Below are 15,769 nucleotides of genomic sequence, written 5' to 3' on the forward strand. Positions count from 1 at the left end.
TGAATGTAGAGATTTGTGAGAAAATGGGACGCGTGTCAGATGGAGTGTCATTAATGTTAATCAAAGAACAAAGGTAAGAGAGTAAATTACTCACTCAGACCCGGCGCCAGGAGAATTAGTATACCGGTAGCCTAATAATCATGAATACACTCTCTTGTGTGCATGAATGAATCTTTTAACACATCTCCGGCGAACGGCTTCTTCACGCAAAATAAAAACTCTTCATAAAGCGCAGTGAAATTCATGTGGCGTTTCCTGATGGAACGAGGTTGTTCGTTAAAGGAGAACTCCGGTCAATTTTAACATTGAGCTCATTTTTTTGTACATTTGGAGTGCTGTCAATACAGAGAACAACGACAAAAATCGGTGTTGCCTACACCGAGTTATTCCATTTTTAAAATTTGCACCCTGTTGACTTCAATAGGGCAAGTAGTAAGCCTGCTTTTTAGCCTCTTAACATCCTTTAAGTGTCATTACAAGTGCACAGAAAATGTGAGTGATTCCTTCCGAGTGAACACGGGTGGATCTGACTGCAGTAGATGTTAGAGATATTAATAAAAACGAAGTTAATTCAGCCAGCGCTCATACCTTTGTTTACATCCTGTTTCGGTGGAACGCCATAGTAATCGGTTGTCGAGTTCACGCGCATAGGTTTAGTTACCAATTATCACGCGCGTGAACTCGACAATCGATTACTATGGCGTTCCACCGAAAACAGGATGTAAACAAAGGTATGAGCGCTGGCTGAATTAACTTCGTTTTTATTAATATCTTGTCGTGGAAATTCTTTTCTCAACTTTAAATAATAATTGGAAGACAGCTGGAGATTTCAAAAGTTATAAAGATCTTTATTTCTTGCAAGAAATTGGCTGTTCACACATCAGTCAGAGTCTGATATGAGAAGGCGCTGACTTCTCCTTTTTGCCAAGCTTATATACCCTTAACACATCCTGGTCTGTCTCAAAAGATCGCCTTGGTTTACCTTAAAAGGCAACACGTCTTGTTCGAGATCTCTTCTAACATAAATTCTATCTAGACTGGACAATACCAAGTCTGCAAAAGTTTCCTGGAAATTAGCTGCTGCTCGATTTCACACATTTTGCCTATCTCTATTTTCATCAAAGCTGCGCACATACTTTTCACACTTGAAGTACACAATAGGTCACTTTGAGTACTCATAGTCTCTTTGCTACCCAGAACATTTTGCCCCTGCAAGCCTATATGATTATATTTCTTTAAATGCTTATAAGTACAAATACATGTTCAACATTAACACAAGTTGCACACATCTGAAAGTAAAAAACACGTCTAAATGTAAAATTTCCATTACAATCCACCCCATGTTCATTCAAAGAACATACACACAATTTGACATTTACTTCTCCTATAATCATAGTAATTTACAACAGGTAAATTTCCCCCATGGTCATTTCATTTCTTAGTCAAACTCATGTTCGCTCTCGTTCTCGTATACCTCATCTTCAGGCACTGTAACCTCAACTTCATCTTCTTCCCAACATTCTAATTCTAGCAATCTAATTCTATTTTCAGAAAAACACTGATGGACATAACATGTCCTGCCTCTATTTGTTGGCAATGCGGAATAATTCATAATGGATCCATTGATCCAGATCATTAAATCTGTAACTTCATTCTGAATTAAAAAACTTTTTAGAATTTTGCTTTGAGCAAATATTCTATTTCACTGAAATGTCTTAACTGTTTAGATTCATTTTAGTTTTTAAATTGAACATTTCAACTGTGTTAAATTCAAATTCAAAAGTGTTACATTGTTCCTGGTCTAGGTTTTAACTTTGTGCCCCCTACATAATTTTTTTTCTCAACAAAACAAGTCCATATTTCATTTCTGGAAGCCGGCTAAATAAGCAAGTACTGTTACTGTATTCCTAGATAGACTAGACCTGCAGTCACCTATCAGATATCAAATACAGAAATTAGACAATACATGAAAGGAACATTTCAATAATCACACTGGTAACTTCTTTAACTAATAATAATCCAGAAATTAAATATGTTTCCCAAAATCAATCTCCTTTTGAAAGTTTTTTTTTTTTTTTTGCTATTTTAACAAATGGAAACACCTAAAAAACATTTAATTTAGTCATTCATTCATCGCTATAGAAGTTTACCCTATTATCTATTCGGACCTAGTCCAGCAAAGTTACTTATCCTCTCTTATTAGAGAACAATTATTACCACTATTAATTTTTTTTTTTTTTTTTTTTTTTTAGCATCTATGATATCTGAATTAGGGTTCTAAACCCCTCAAGTTTCTTCAAACAATAGTCCCTAGATTATTAATTATCTTTACAGTAATGTACCTATTTAGAGTCCTATACTCTACAGAATTAAGATATTTTCCTCTTCTTAATTTACGTGTACCTGAAATGTTCAAATTAATTAGTAATTTTTCAAATCATGAGATCTATATCAATTCTCAGTCGTACAGTTTGATTGAACTGAATAAAACATCAATTAACATCACACACAATTAATTATTACACTAAGCTAAAACCATTAGTTGGTTCACATCTTCCTCCAGATGTGTTGATCATCTCGTTGCCCCATGGACGTTCCATCTTCACCAGGGTGATTCTTTGCGAATCGTCGCAATGGGCTTCCCACGCCGGCAAGGGAGGAAAGTTACCAGCACTTCCTTTGTCCCTCACTTGACGCTTTGCGTTGTCGTTGGTGTCGGCGTTTGGGGTTGCTGAGGCTGGTTGGTGTAGTTTAAGTCGAGATCCTTGGATGGAGGTGTCACACACTGCAACCTTGCTGATAGTTGCAAGATTTTTCCTCAGAACACAACCGCACTCCACTGGACCATGTTTGTGGAGTGAACCACAAGAACAATCTGTGAATGGAGACCTTAAGTATTTTTGTTAGTGACAACATCATTTAACTCATCTGCTTGTCTGGCCGGTCATCCTTTTTGATGAGACCTGTAAAATTTCATGTTAAACAGTAACAAGACAATATTTTATACATTTGAAACAGAATCAGTTATGTTGGCTGAGATCCATCATGACATCCTGTAAAAGTCAAAAGTTAAATATGGGGTAGACAGGGCAAGCTTGCTTGCTCTCTGCCTTCCCAAAGTTATACGCTGCGCGTGTGTGATATTGTTTATTTCTGCCACAACAATAACCCATACCACAATAGTTAGCCAAATTCATCCATGGTTGTTATTTTATTGGGAATATTTTCTTCCCTGTTGGGTCATATTTTATCTGTTTAGATACAGCTGTTTTGATTGACATCATTTATGTCTCTGAACACCATAATTCACACACTCACTTTCACACACTCCACACACCCCTCTCTGGCCAGAGATTCATTCATTCATTCATTCATTCATTCATTCATTCTTGTCTGCCTTAGCAGTTTATGAACTGAATGGGGAACATATATTAGGAGTGGAATACCACCAAATATGAACGGTAACAAAGTTTGACGACGACAGAAACTACTGAACGTAGACACACTGTGGCATTCCCCTTGCGACAGTGTCTGAACGTTAGGATATACATTTTCAATTGTCCGATGCAGTCACCATGTGATTGAGTTTACACAGTGGATGTAAACCTAACTTTTCAAAACAAATAGATTAAACACTTTTAAATAGAAATCGTATAGACCTACAATTGCAGTTGAGAGAATCCGTTTTAATTTCTCAAATGCAATTTGTCATTCTTTGCACAATTTAAATTTTTCAAACTTTTTGTTGTTGCTCACAAACTATTTAAAAGAAGATTTGGAAATCTTCACACAATCTTTGATCTCTGGACAAAAAAAAAAAATTCTATCTCGTACCCCTGGTGATGACAGCATGTGATTTCAAAAGTTTAGAATTAGAAAACATTGTTTCTATTAAATCTAACAATTATCCCAGTTAACATAAACCATTGACTCTTAGAATGTCATGGATCAAAAACATTTTTCCACACTGTCTTCCAGGGATGACGGGATACAAATTCTAGACGCCTTCATATAGAAAGTATAATATTTAAAACACGTGCAATTCATATAGTACTATTTATTCATCACTTTAAGAGCACCTGTTGCTCGGTTTTATATATCTCATCTACATACATAATTAAAGTCTAACTCATAAAAGTTTATTTATGACTCAAAATTTCCTAATTATCACAGAATGCATATTCCTACTATTATGATTTATAATTTTATCAATTTCTTCATTGTACTATCACACATAACTTCAACAGTTCTGATTCCCTTAATATTTTTTCTTAGTGACTGTTTGTAAAACCCTGTGCTCTCAGATTGCCACACATTTTTGTCAGTGGTTGGCCACCAATCTTTTAGTGATTCACATTGTTTCACAAAAAGCCCCAATTCTCTCCACTCTGCAGTCAGTGGTTTAGCTAAAGAGATGTGAGGGACGGCCCCCTCCACATCATACAGTGATGCTTGGCTATCAGTCAATTCAACCTTCACAGCACACCATTTATCTGACCAAACTAACTCTGAGGTTTTCAGTTCCTCAATCTCTAGTTCAGACCATTTTTCAGCAAAAATTTAATCTGGCTCACTGCTAACATGACATGTGCAATGCAAATCACTTTCTTCCATGAAATCATGGTCAGGAGGCATCCTATTTGTGTCTTTGTTTTGCAGACCACACTGAGGAGTGCTCCATTCAAAAACATATAATGTTTCAGTTGGCATTCGCACCATACTCATATCAGCAGTGAGGCCACTGTCATCACAAAACAAGTTCAGCTTTAGTTTACACATCAAATCTCTTCCCAGAAGATTACAAGGACAGGTAGTAGTTACAAGAAAAGCATGAGAAAATGAGCGATCACCAATCTGACAAGACAAATCTGCTGTATATGGTTCCTTTACCAGATGCCCTGTGGCACTTCTGGAGGTTGCCCATTTTCCAGATAATACAGTTAAATCAGGCAATTGTTCATTTTTAATTCCTGAGTTCGTCACTCCACTGTCAATTTAGAACTTAATTTTCTTTCCCTCGACACTAATGCCAATCATTTGTAATTTTGCAAATGCTTTATACATTTGTTCAGTGTCAGCAAGCGAATTTTCTTCATTGCAAGAAACAGCAAGCACATTTTCTTCATTGCAAGGAGCAGAAAAAGAGATAAGATTAGACATATTTACCACCTGGGAGTCAGACCCTTCACCGTCGCTCCCCTCCCCCTCCTTCTTTCAATCTCCTTGTGGCTCTGGTGGCTGTTGGAATCCTCTCTTCTTTGGAGGATCCGGACAGTCATTTCTCCAGTGTCCTTTTCGCCCACAATTATAACAAGCTTCAGGGTCCATTGCGGGTTGGTCACCCATTCCACGTCCTCTTCCTCCTCTGCCTCGTCCTCTTCTGCCACCTCTTCCTCCTCCTCTTGAGTAATTTTCCATCATCAACCCTCCCATCTTCAGCAGAGCCAGTTGAGTGTTTTTGTCAGTCTTTTTCTGTTTGTTCTTGGCTTGGTCTCTCAGCAGCTTTTGTTGATGCGTTGCGTGTCATCGAATTTCTTCCAGCCGCGCTTGGTGGTACCCCACACAAGACGTTTTGACCTTTTTCCCTATTTCAGGGTCCAGACCGTCCAGAAAAACAGTTTTCAGATACTTATCTTTGATTGTCTGGCCTTTGCTTCTCTTTGGGTTGGTGAACATTTACTAATTTTGGAGATGGAGGAGTGTAGTCTGGAAGACCAGAGGGCAGGGTGATTGAACCTAGCAGGCTTCGATATGGGTGTTTTGGTGGTCTTGCTTGCAGACTCGTTCCCTCTTCTTCTTTGCCTTTTCAGGATCTTGACCTCCCATTGCTCCTGGTTGTCTTTGTGGTTCGTGGAGGGCCACTGCTGGTGGTGGTTGGTAGGGGGAGTAGGGAGCCGGACAGCGGTCGTCCTCAGCCAGGCGGGTTTTCATGCATCTCATTTCATCGGAAGAATTAGAAACAGAGTTTAGTAAAGTTTTTCTGGCTTCCTCTGCCTTTGTCTCTCTACTATTTGCACTCTCTAATGGTGCTAATGCTGCATTTATCTGTCTTCTTTGTCTGGTAATTGCCTCATTTAACCATACATCTACAATTCAACCATCAAAGTCATAATTATCTTTTTCTGTATATTTTTGGACTTGCTTTTTGTCCAATTTTCCTTTGTCTTTTGCAGATGGCTTACACTCAGACATTAAACACACATTAAATCCGTACAATATTATTAACTGTGGTATCCTATGATGCCACCCCGTTCCATTTTTCTTGGTCATGGAACAATAATTCCCTTTTGAGAAATCCACTGTCTCCAACTCTTTATCATTAACATTACCCATTTTTGCACTAATTTTACTCAACAGTATTTATATTTGCGTATTTAAATTCCTCCCCTGCGTGGTCACCACGCACTATATTTACTGTGTTAATTCTTCCCCCCAGCGTGGCCACCACGCCTGCCTAAATCCGTCAATTTAGGACTTTCAAAATGCCCACATCCGTCGATGCTAGGTCTTTTTCCCAAACAAGTGCCTTCTTAAATGTTCGAAAATTACTATCAGGCTTATTTCAAACAGCACCTTGTCTGGACGTTTGAGAAATTACTATCAGGCTTATTCTCAAACTCTGGCCCTTCTGGGAAAACAATTAACACATGGCATTTGAGAAATTACTATCAGGCTTATTCTCAAACCCTGTTTGGAAATTACTTTCAGGCTTATTCCAAACTCCTGACCCTTTTAGGAAAAATATTCAATACGCAAATAATTTTCTTATTTACTCACGTAAATAATTTTCCCTCACCGTGCTTTTGCAGCTTGGTTCTTTTATTCGGGATCGCGTCCACCTAGGCCTGCCGTGGTGTCCACAATTCTCCCGTCCCTTGCATTTTTAGCGTTGGGGTATCGGAGCCAGAGACTTCTTGTCTTTGGGATGTTCAATCAATTGCTTCGTCCACGGAGGTCATCAGCTTTGCGAATCCCATCCTCGTCGCCATTTGTCGTGGAAATTCTTTTCTCAACTTTAAATAATAATTGGAAGACAGCTGGAGATTTCAAAAGTTATAAAGATCTTTATTTCTTGCAAGAAATTGGCTGTTCACACATCAGTCAGAGTCTGATATGAGAAGGCGCTGACTTCTCCTTTTTGCCAAGCTTATATACCCTTAACACATCCTGGTCTGTCTCAAAAGATCGCCTTGGTTTACCTTAAAAGGCAACACGTCTTGTTCGAGATCTCTTCTAACATAAATTCTATCTAGACTGGACAATACCAAGTCTGCAAAAGTTTCCTGGAAATTAGCTGCTGCTCGATTTCACACATTTTGCCTATCTCTATTTTCATCAAAGCTGCGCACATACTTTTCACACTTGAAGTACACAATAGGTCACTTTGAGTACTCATAGTCTCTTTGCTACCCAGAACATTTTGCCCCTGCAAGCCTATATGATTATATTTCTTTAAATGCTTATAAGTACAAATACATGTTCAACATTAACACAAGTTGCACACATCTGAAAGTAAAAAACACGTCTAAATGTAAAATTTCCATTACAATCTCTAACATCTACTGCAGTCAGATCCACCCGTGTTCACTCGGAAGGAATCACTCACATTTTCTGTGCACTTGTAATGACACTTAAAGGATGTTAAGAGGCTAAAAAGCAGGCTTACTACTTGCCCTATTGAAGTCAACAGGGTGCAAATTTTAAAAATAGAATAACTCGGTGTAGGCAACACCGTTTTTTGTCGTTGTTCTCTGTATTGACAGCACTCCAAATGTACAAAAAAATGAGCTCAATGTTAAAATTGACCGGAGTTCTCCTTTAACTTCATTTTATACGTGCAATTCACACGAGCTCTAAACGAATGTGAGACTGCTGCGATTAGTCAAACTTTATTAATGAAACAAAATCAGAGGGAATAGTTTCTTTAATGTATTTTTTTCTTTTAGTTTTTTTTTTACCGGTTGGCCACACGGCTTTCATAGTTTTCAGTTAGGCTAGTGCGGAGACCAGGGCCGGGTTTCCCGATAACGATGTATCTTGGATCTTAAGAGCGTTCTCTATGTGCAAGGTTACACTCGTCACACGCCGCAATTCCACGCGCGTTTCCCAAAAATGCACTTAACATGAATGCGCGAGAACGCATTCGTGATACTTAAGAGTCGCTGTCCATTCGCGAAGTGCTGAAATAATAACATGCGTTTTTCATGAATAATAACAAACCCACCATTCAAACATTGTGGTTGAATCCGAAATCGCGCCCTATACACTCAAATAGGGCGTTATTGTTCTCAACATAATCTCAAGCAGTGAAAAATAGAGGACACGGACAACGCGCTGAAAGACAGGACCGAGCAGGTAATATTTAATATGAAACAAATTCTCAACTTTCAAATTTGGTCAGTCAAACAAAAATAAAATAGGCCTACCGTTTTTTGGCTCTTTAATGTGTCGTGACAGATTGCCTCAGTTAAAGCCAAGTTCAAATCCACCGAAGTTTATCAATAACTCTTCTGACTGCTTTATCGCACAAAAATGGTGGAATTTGATTGGTCAGATCGCATGTCAATCAAACTCAATACGAATGATGAATTGACGCCATGTAAAAAAAAATAAATACATCACTCTAACACCCCCCACCCCCACGATGAAACCGGTAATACCGGTGTTGTCACAAGTCGATTAACCGGTGGGAGAATATTATCACCGTCACATCTCTACTAAACACCCATTACCATAACTGAGCTTCAGCTCCGGAGGCTTCCTCAGTCCTCAGCGATTACACACTGTAAAGAAGTGTAAACCTCATTTAGACCTCATGGAGATTTTAGAAGCATTCATCAAAAGGTTATACTGCTGTTGTATCGCTGTGGTAATTTTAACCAGACTCTTCACATCCTCATCTTTTGAAAGGGTTTACATAGAGAATTTGCTTTTGCAGAGCAGAAAACAACATCATCTCGACATGCACAACACGAACCCGCTACAGTGTTTGCGGGCGGACAACATAAAACATAGGTGGGCATTAGGCAAATGTGTTGCCCAGTAACGTGTAGCCGTCACGGAAGTAAGATTCAAATTCCTGATGACTCGTTTAGGTGGTTTTCAGACTTCAGAGTCGATTCTTTCTTTTGAGAAACAACTTTATTTATTGCGTGCTCTTTCATCTTCATAACTTTGCAGAAAGCTGCATTACACATTGCATGAAAGGGAATATTCGAAAAAGCATAATAGGGGCACTTTAAATATGGTCTGAAAATCTACAGAGAGGTTTGGAAATCTGAGTCTGGAAAAGTATGGAATTTTGAAATGGAAAATGTGTAGGAACCCTGTAACTAGGGAAGCATCGAAACACAAGAATGATTCTGATTTTATTAGGCCTACATTCTGTGTAAACAGCGATTGATAATGAATAGTGTATTTTCTGGTAACAAGGTCATGCTGTTGAGGCTCACACTGCCTGTCTCTTTGTGAGAGACTTTTGTGGAGAAATCAAAACAAATGAGCGTAACAGCACACGTGAAGAAACATACTAAGGTAAAAATTCTAAATGTTTAGTTTATTTATAACATAATATAGTTAAGTAACATAACACGACCAAGGGAGGTGTTTAGCTGAATATTATCACGAATGCAAATGTTACATTTATTTTATAGTTCAATAAACAAGTAGTTAATATTAAGTTACTTACATTTTAGACCCAGTATTGACTCTTTTTGTACTATTTGTGTAATGCATGTAATAGTTCCAAACAAAGATCAAAGCAAAACTATTGCGCTTTCTCAAAGCAAAACTCAGCTGAGTTTTGTTACTGAATGCTTTAGCGTTTTGAACGAATCGGTGTCATTGACTCTTTTTTCCAAACTGAACCTCATTTTAATTTAGAAATTTATTTAAAACATTAATCTCATAACATTATTTATTGCAGTTGTAATTTTGCAGTGTAAATTATTTAATGTGATTGGTAAAAGGTATATTAGGCTGCTGTCACTTTAAGATCTAATACACAGATCCATTATAGTGACACAGGCCTTTTTTTTTTTTTGCCCTTACTGTTCACATTTACTTAATACATAGCCAACTTATGCGATTAGAATTTTTTTTCCCAAAACAGTTGCCCTACATGATAGCATTTGTGCATGTGTGTGTTTCAGGGCTATCAGAAGACATGCAGTATATGCTACAACTTATGCTAACCCCAGAGCCCTGCAAAAGAGCCACAGCACAGCAGCTGCTCTCTCTGCCCACAGTGTGCAAACGCAAGTGGAGACGACAGGTTTCCCTCTGCATCATTGAGAGCTTTCTGTCCTTATTCCACTGGTGTCAGGTAAGCATTACATAATGCATACTGGAAATATACACATTTCTGTGTATATATCCAGTTTACAAAAAAGGTGAAGTTAAAAAGCACCCTGCTCATTCATGTGCTTAAGGATTTATCTGGGATATTAGCTCTATATTAACCCTCTGGGGTCAACTGACTTGCCGGTTCTTCCTGTTTTTCTTGTACCAAACAAATGATGAGTAGGTACCAAGTAACTGGTAGTCCGGTATGTAACCGGACCGGATCAAAACGCAGATTTCGGTGCCTCATTTCAGTGCCACTTAAATGCCTCAGCTGTCTGTTGAAATATTTGCCCTCTGGTTCTCCGAAACAGACGTAAGAAGCATCATCACCGCATGTGATCGCTAGTTTAACCCTTTGATTTAAACCGGTGTGATTAGAAAGAATGTTCAGATCGCGTGATCATCAACTTATAAATTCAAATTTGCGTTTGCGTGTTGGCTGGTGCTGAACCAGAGACAGACGCTCTCAGCACTGTCATATTATATCTTAACTATTACTAGCTCATTCAAAACATCTATATCTGAGCAGAAATTCACAAACAAAAACTTAATTGATGAGGCAGTATTTTACTGTAAACACTTCATAAACTATCCAGAACTGTCAAATAAAATCATGTCTAAACATTCATATTACTTTAAAACATATGTATATATCATATTTATAGGGCTGGGAATCGGTATTGTTTTTGTTGTTTTTGATCCATGTATCCTTGCATTGTAATAAATAAGGTTATGACACCAACATTTTAGAAATGTAACAATTCTCTATTCCAATTTCAATACTATAGCTAAAACTACTATCTAACTCATTTAAATTTCAAAGATAATATTAAAGAAAAGTAAACAGTCAATAATAAAAAAAGAACAAATAATCAAACTATAAGCACACATAAATAAATAAAATAATTAGTGCTTTTCAGGTAGGTCTAACAGTAGTTTTTTTAAGTACAGAAATTGAAAAAAGTTATGAAATGTAAAACAACAGTGCATATAATCTTCACTGTACAAATTGAATAAAGGCTAATTTTTATTGAAGTTATTCAGTGAAAAGCAGTGAGTGATTTGTCTTTGATTAACTCATGAAACCATTTGTTTATTATATCGCAATCGCAATATTGACCTCAATAATCACAATATGACATTTTCCCCAAATCGTGCACCCCTAGTAGAACTGTCACGGTTGCGATCATTTAAACATTAAAAATGTTTAATGCACGGATCCACGTTGTCTTTCTCTACTGTTTGCATTCACTTAAACCATAACCAACTATGTTTACTCATGATACTCGCCAAGGTGGGCATTTTTAGATAAATCTGTGAATTTGTCCATTCAAGCGCACAGAGACGTGAAAGAATTCGTTTTATTATTTGCTGTCAGAGGCATGCAATTTTCTCACAAAACTTCTAACACAGCATGCGCTAGTTCTCTTTCGCATATTCTTGTGCTTGAATGCTTAAATTAGCAAGGCTTGAAAACGCATGCAAACTTTCGTGACCATGCAGCACTGGTCCGATCGCAACCGTGACAGTTCTACTAGGGGTGCACGATTTGGGGAAAATGTCATATTGTGATTATTGAGGTCAATATTGCGATTGCGATATAATAAACAAATGGTTTCATGAGTCAACTTACTTGGTTCTCAAGGAAAATGCACACACAGATTAGTGATAATGCTGAAATGTATATTTCTGAACTCAAACTAGCAACAACAACTTAAATGCACAGGGTTTTCAAATTGAAATAATATTTTTTTTTACAAAATTAGGCTAAATAATGACATCTTTGCATTACTGCAAACTTGTTAATGTCTCAATAGTACAATAGTATAAAATAAATAGAACAATAAATAAGAACAAGTATGCTCAAGAAAATAAGATATTTTGAACATTCTGTCCAGACAAACAGGGACATTTAAGCAGGATGTGTATTGTGTGTCAAAACATTTGGTAACTAAACAGAATGTTTAGAGACAACATGTCACAATGTTTACATGGTACAATGACTAGTAGGCTACTGTTTTTATTATTGCTTGACACAAATTTCACGATTTCAATTCAAATCTTGTGATTGTGATTTGATTTGATTAATTTGGATAAATATTAGGTACAGTAGATAGATGTTAATTTTTCTCAAGAAAAAAAAAATTTTATTTTTATTTTTGACAAGAGCCCAGTCAGCTCGGATTATTATTAAAGGTTAAAAATAACAACTATACATCTAATGTGTTTTTTACTAGGCTATAATAACAACGTTGAAGCTGAGCATTAGCTGATGCTAATTAGCTAAGCTATTGAGACGGTCTTGATAGATTCCTTCAGTCATCCAGTCACAGAACAGTGATACTAAGTATGGCACAGTATCAAATTTGCTGTCCATTATTTTGAATTACATTGAAAAACTACCTTTTCGAACTCCTAGATCATTAGTCCGATTTTCACCAAAATTCAACTCAGATCATCTTCAGACCATGCCAGCAAAAAATTTGGTAGACAGAATTATTATCATTTAATGTATCAACTAATTTGATTGCATGATGCCAAATGAATCTGAGGGGCTTTGCCATGTTGACACCAAATTTTGTGTCATTTTCACTCCACAGCCCCCAGTGACAAGACCATATCAATTTGGTGATAGCACCACCTTTTGGCCAAAAGTGATTGGCAATGAAATCATATTACAAGTGGTTGTATTTATAATTTTTCAAACTTTTGCCTATAATCATCTACAGATGTTTTTAATTAGTCATTTTTACAGTTAGTGTGCCAAACCTTAATCACTGCTTGTAGCTATATTAATTATTATTATTATTATTATTATTATTATATTCTTGGTGTGAACAGACCTTAAGAGCTTATTCAAGTATGTTTTGTTAAACAGGATTTTTTTTTCCTCCAACAGTTCGTCCTTACAGCCAGTTGGAATTTTATATCTTCTCTCAATCTGCTGTTTACCTCGGTCTATGAGTCCTCATCAACCTGTACTCCTCCAAGAGAGAGGTGGGAGAGAGACGCAGATGTAAGCAGCATTCACTTTGACTCCGAAAGCCCCATTCATAACTGTGTGTTCCCTCCAGATGGCCATGAACACACTCCCACCTTTACCCACAGGTACAATTCACACAAATGAGAAATTAAAAGCAAAATGTTGCTGAAAGATCTTCATGCATCATTCTCTAAGGAATTTACGGTAGCACTTTATTTTACAGTCCTGTTCTGCGTGTACATACTATGTACTTATTATTAGAGCCCGACCGATATATCGGCGAGCCGATATTATCGGCCGATATTAGGCATTTTCCAAACTATCGGTATCGGCATTTATAACGGCCGATAAATTAATATTTAAAAAATAGAATAAAACCGGACGAAACACCCTGCAACCATGTTATGAGTGTTGGCACTGCATAGTTTGTCCACCAGAGGGCACTCTACAAGGAAGACTGCTAACATCAATAGCCGCGTTTCCACTGTCGTGCCAGGGCCGGGCCGTGCTAGTGCGTGACTCGCGTTTCCACTGTCACTTCTGGGGCTGGATCGGGGCTTACTCGGGGCCAACGGCCAGGATTTCTGGCTGTCGAATACCTTGGGCCAAAGCGGGCCAGCCCGGGCTAGAGGAGTGTTTACGAACAGAGGCGGAGTTCACCTGAGTCGGGAGACGGCAGCGCCGGATGATTCTGTCAGCAATAAAGACTTTTAAAATAATTTAACTCGCGTTCATGTTTGAATGCCTTCTGTTTGTGATGCAAAAGACTATGCGCGCTAACCATTACCATAGTAAACATAGTAAACGCTTGAAGATACGCATAGTAAAAAAACATAGTGAACGCTTGAAGAAACCAGACCAATCATAAAGGCTATCACAGTCATGTTTTTATTTTATCTGTCAGTAGCCTACGTCTCGTCTCTTTATACCGGACTATCATAAAATAAAGCAACGTTTTTTTTCGGGAGCTTCCTCTGTTTCTCTGACTGAAAATATCTGTATGGGAGTCGAGAGAGTGCTAAAGCTCCTCAGGTCGTATTTTTGGTGGCATATATTTGTAGAATTATCATTCTTTTCTAAATGTGATGTAAATATGTCCTGTAACTACCAGATAAACAAAAACAGACGCGACTGAAGAAGTAAGTGTGTCCTCTTTCTTTTGTGAAATAGACCTAACGTTAACGGTAATTTATTTCTGAGTGACTAATGTGCAATTTTGGCATAAATTAATTCATTATGATCAATGTATCACTTTTTATTGTAAACCTGTGGTAAAACATCGATGCTTGAGTTTTAAATATTCAAGTAAACAACAAAAATAGCAGCAAACGGCCGCTTTTATCATGTTTGTTTCTGGTGATTTCTGATTAGTTTTCTGATAAAACTTCCATTTGATGGTGAAATGATGGCACACACACACACACACACACACACACACACACACACACACACACACACACACACCACACACACACACAATAGGAGTGACCTTTGTCTTGTTTAATAGGCTAATACAAATGATGATGATAATAATAATATCATCATCATGGATTTTTTAAAATTATTACTGTCAATATTAATAATAATAGTTGATTTTTTTTGTTCAAAGGACTTTAAGTTTCATTTCTTAAGTTTGTATTTTTAATATACATTATATTTATCAGAACTTTAATATATTCTGTTCTGTTGTGACAATAAAACAAACAAGTTTATTTTTAAACTGCATTATCATATTATTTTAGTAAGGCTGAGGACTCTTAAATAACTACAAATAACATATGTTAGGGAAATCTGTTCATGTTTTGTTACGCGTTTCTGGATTTAAAAAAAATATATATATATCGGCCGATATATCGGAATATCGGATTTTTAAATCACCAAATATTTGTATCGGTATCGGCCTTAAAAATCCTTTATCGGTCTGGCTCTACTTATTATAGCAATTACAATAGTTGGGTTATAACTAGGTACTAACCATGAACCTATCCCTAAACCTAACATTAACCCATGTAGTTTACCCACCTTATATTTCCAGTACTTTCTTTAGTACCGTAACTACACTGTGTACACATACTGTAAAATAAAGTGTTACACAATTTACGAATCTCTATTCAGACTTCCCTTTTAAATCATCAGGTTTCATTCCATATATTCAGACTTTCATTCTGTATATTTGTTTCATTCATATATTCAGACTTTCATTCCATATTTTCAGGTTACATTCCATATATTCAGACTTTCATTCTATATATTTAACTTTCATTCCATATATTCAGACTTTCATTCCATATATTCAGACTTTCATTCCATATATTCAAACTTTCATTCTATATATTCAGACTTTCATTCTATATGTATTCAAGTTTCATTCTATATATTCACACTTTTATTCCAGTTATTCACACTTTCATTCCACACTGTAAAAAATGTAACATAGAATTT

General features: G+C 36.9%; 1 protein-coding gene across 5 annotated transcripts in view; it reads left to right on the forward strand.

Moving 5' to 3' along the window:
• pkmyt1 (protein kinase, membrane associated tyrosine/threonine 1) overlaps positions 1-15,769 on the forward strand; it is a 165,046-nt gene that overhangs the window by 122,784 nt on the left and 26,493 nt on the right. For all 5 annotated transcript variants that reach the window (XM_079851074.1, XM_079851076.1, XM_079851078.1 and 2 more), the window contains 2 exons: positions 10,152-10,324; positions 13,244-13,452. In XM_079851074.1, coding sequence (XP_079707200.1) covers positions 10,152-10,324; positions 13,244-13,452 — 382 coding nt within the window. The remainder of the gene's footprint in view (positions 1-10,151; positions 10,325-13,243; positions 13,453-15,769) is intronic.

Source organism: Squalius cephalus, assembly GCF_949319135.1.
Source record: "Squalius cephalus genome assembly, chromosome: 19".
NCBI classification, from domain to species: Eukaryota; Metazoa; Chordata; class Actinopteri; order Cypriniformes; family Leuciscidae; genus Squalius; species Squalius cephalus.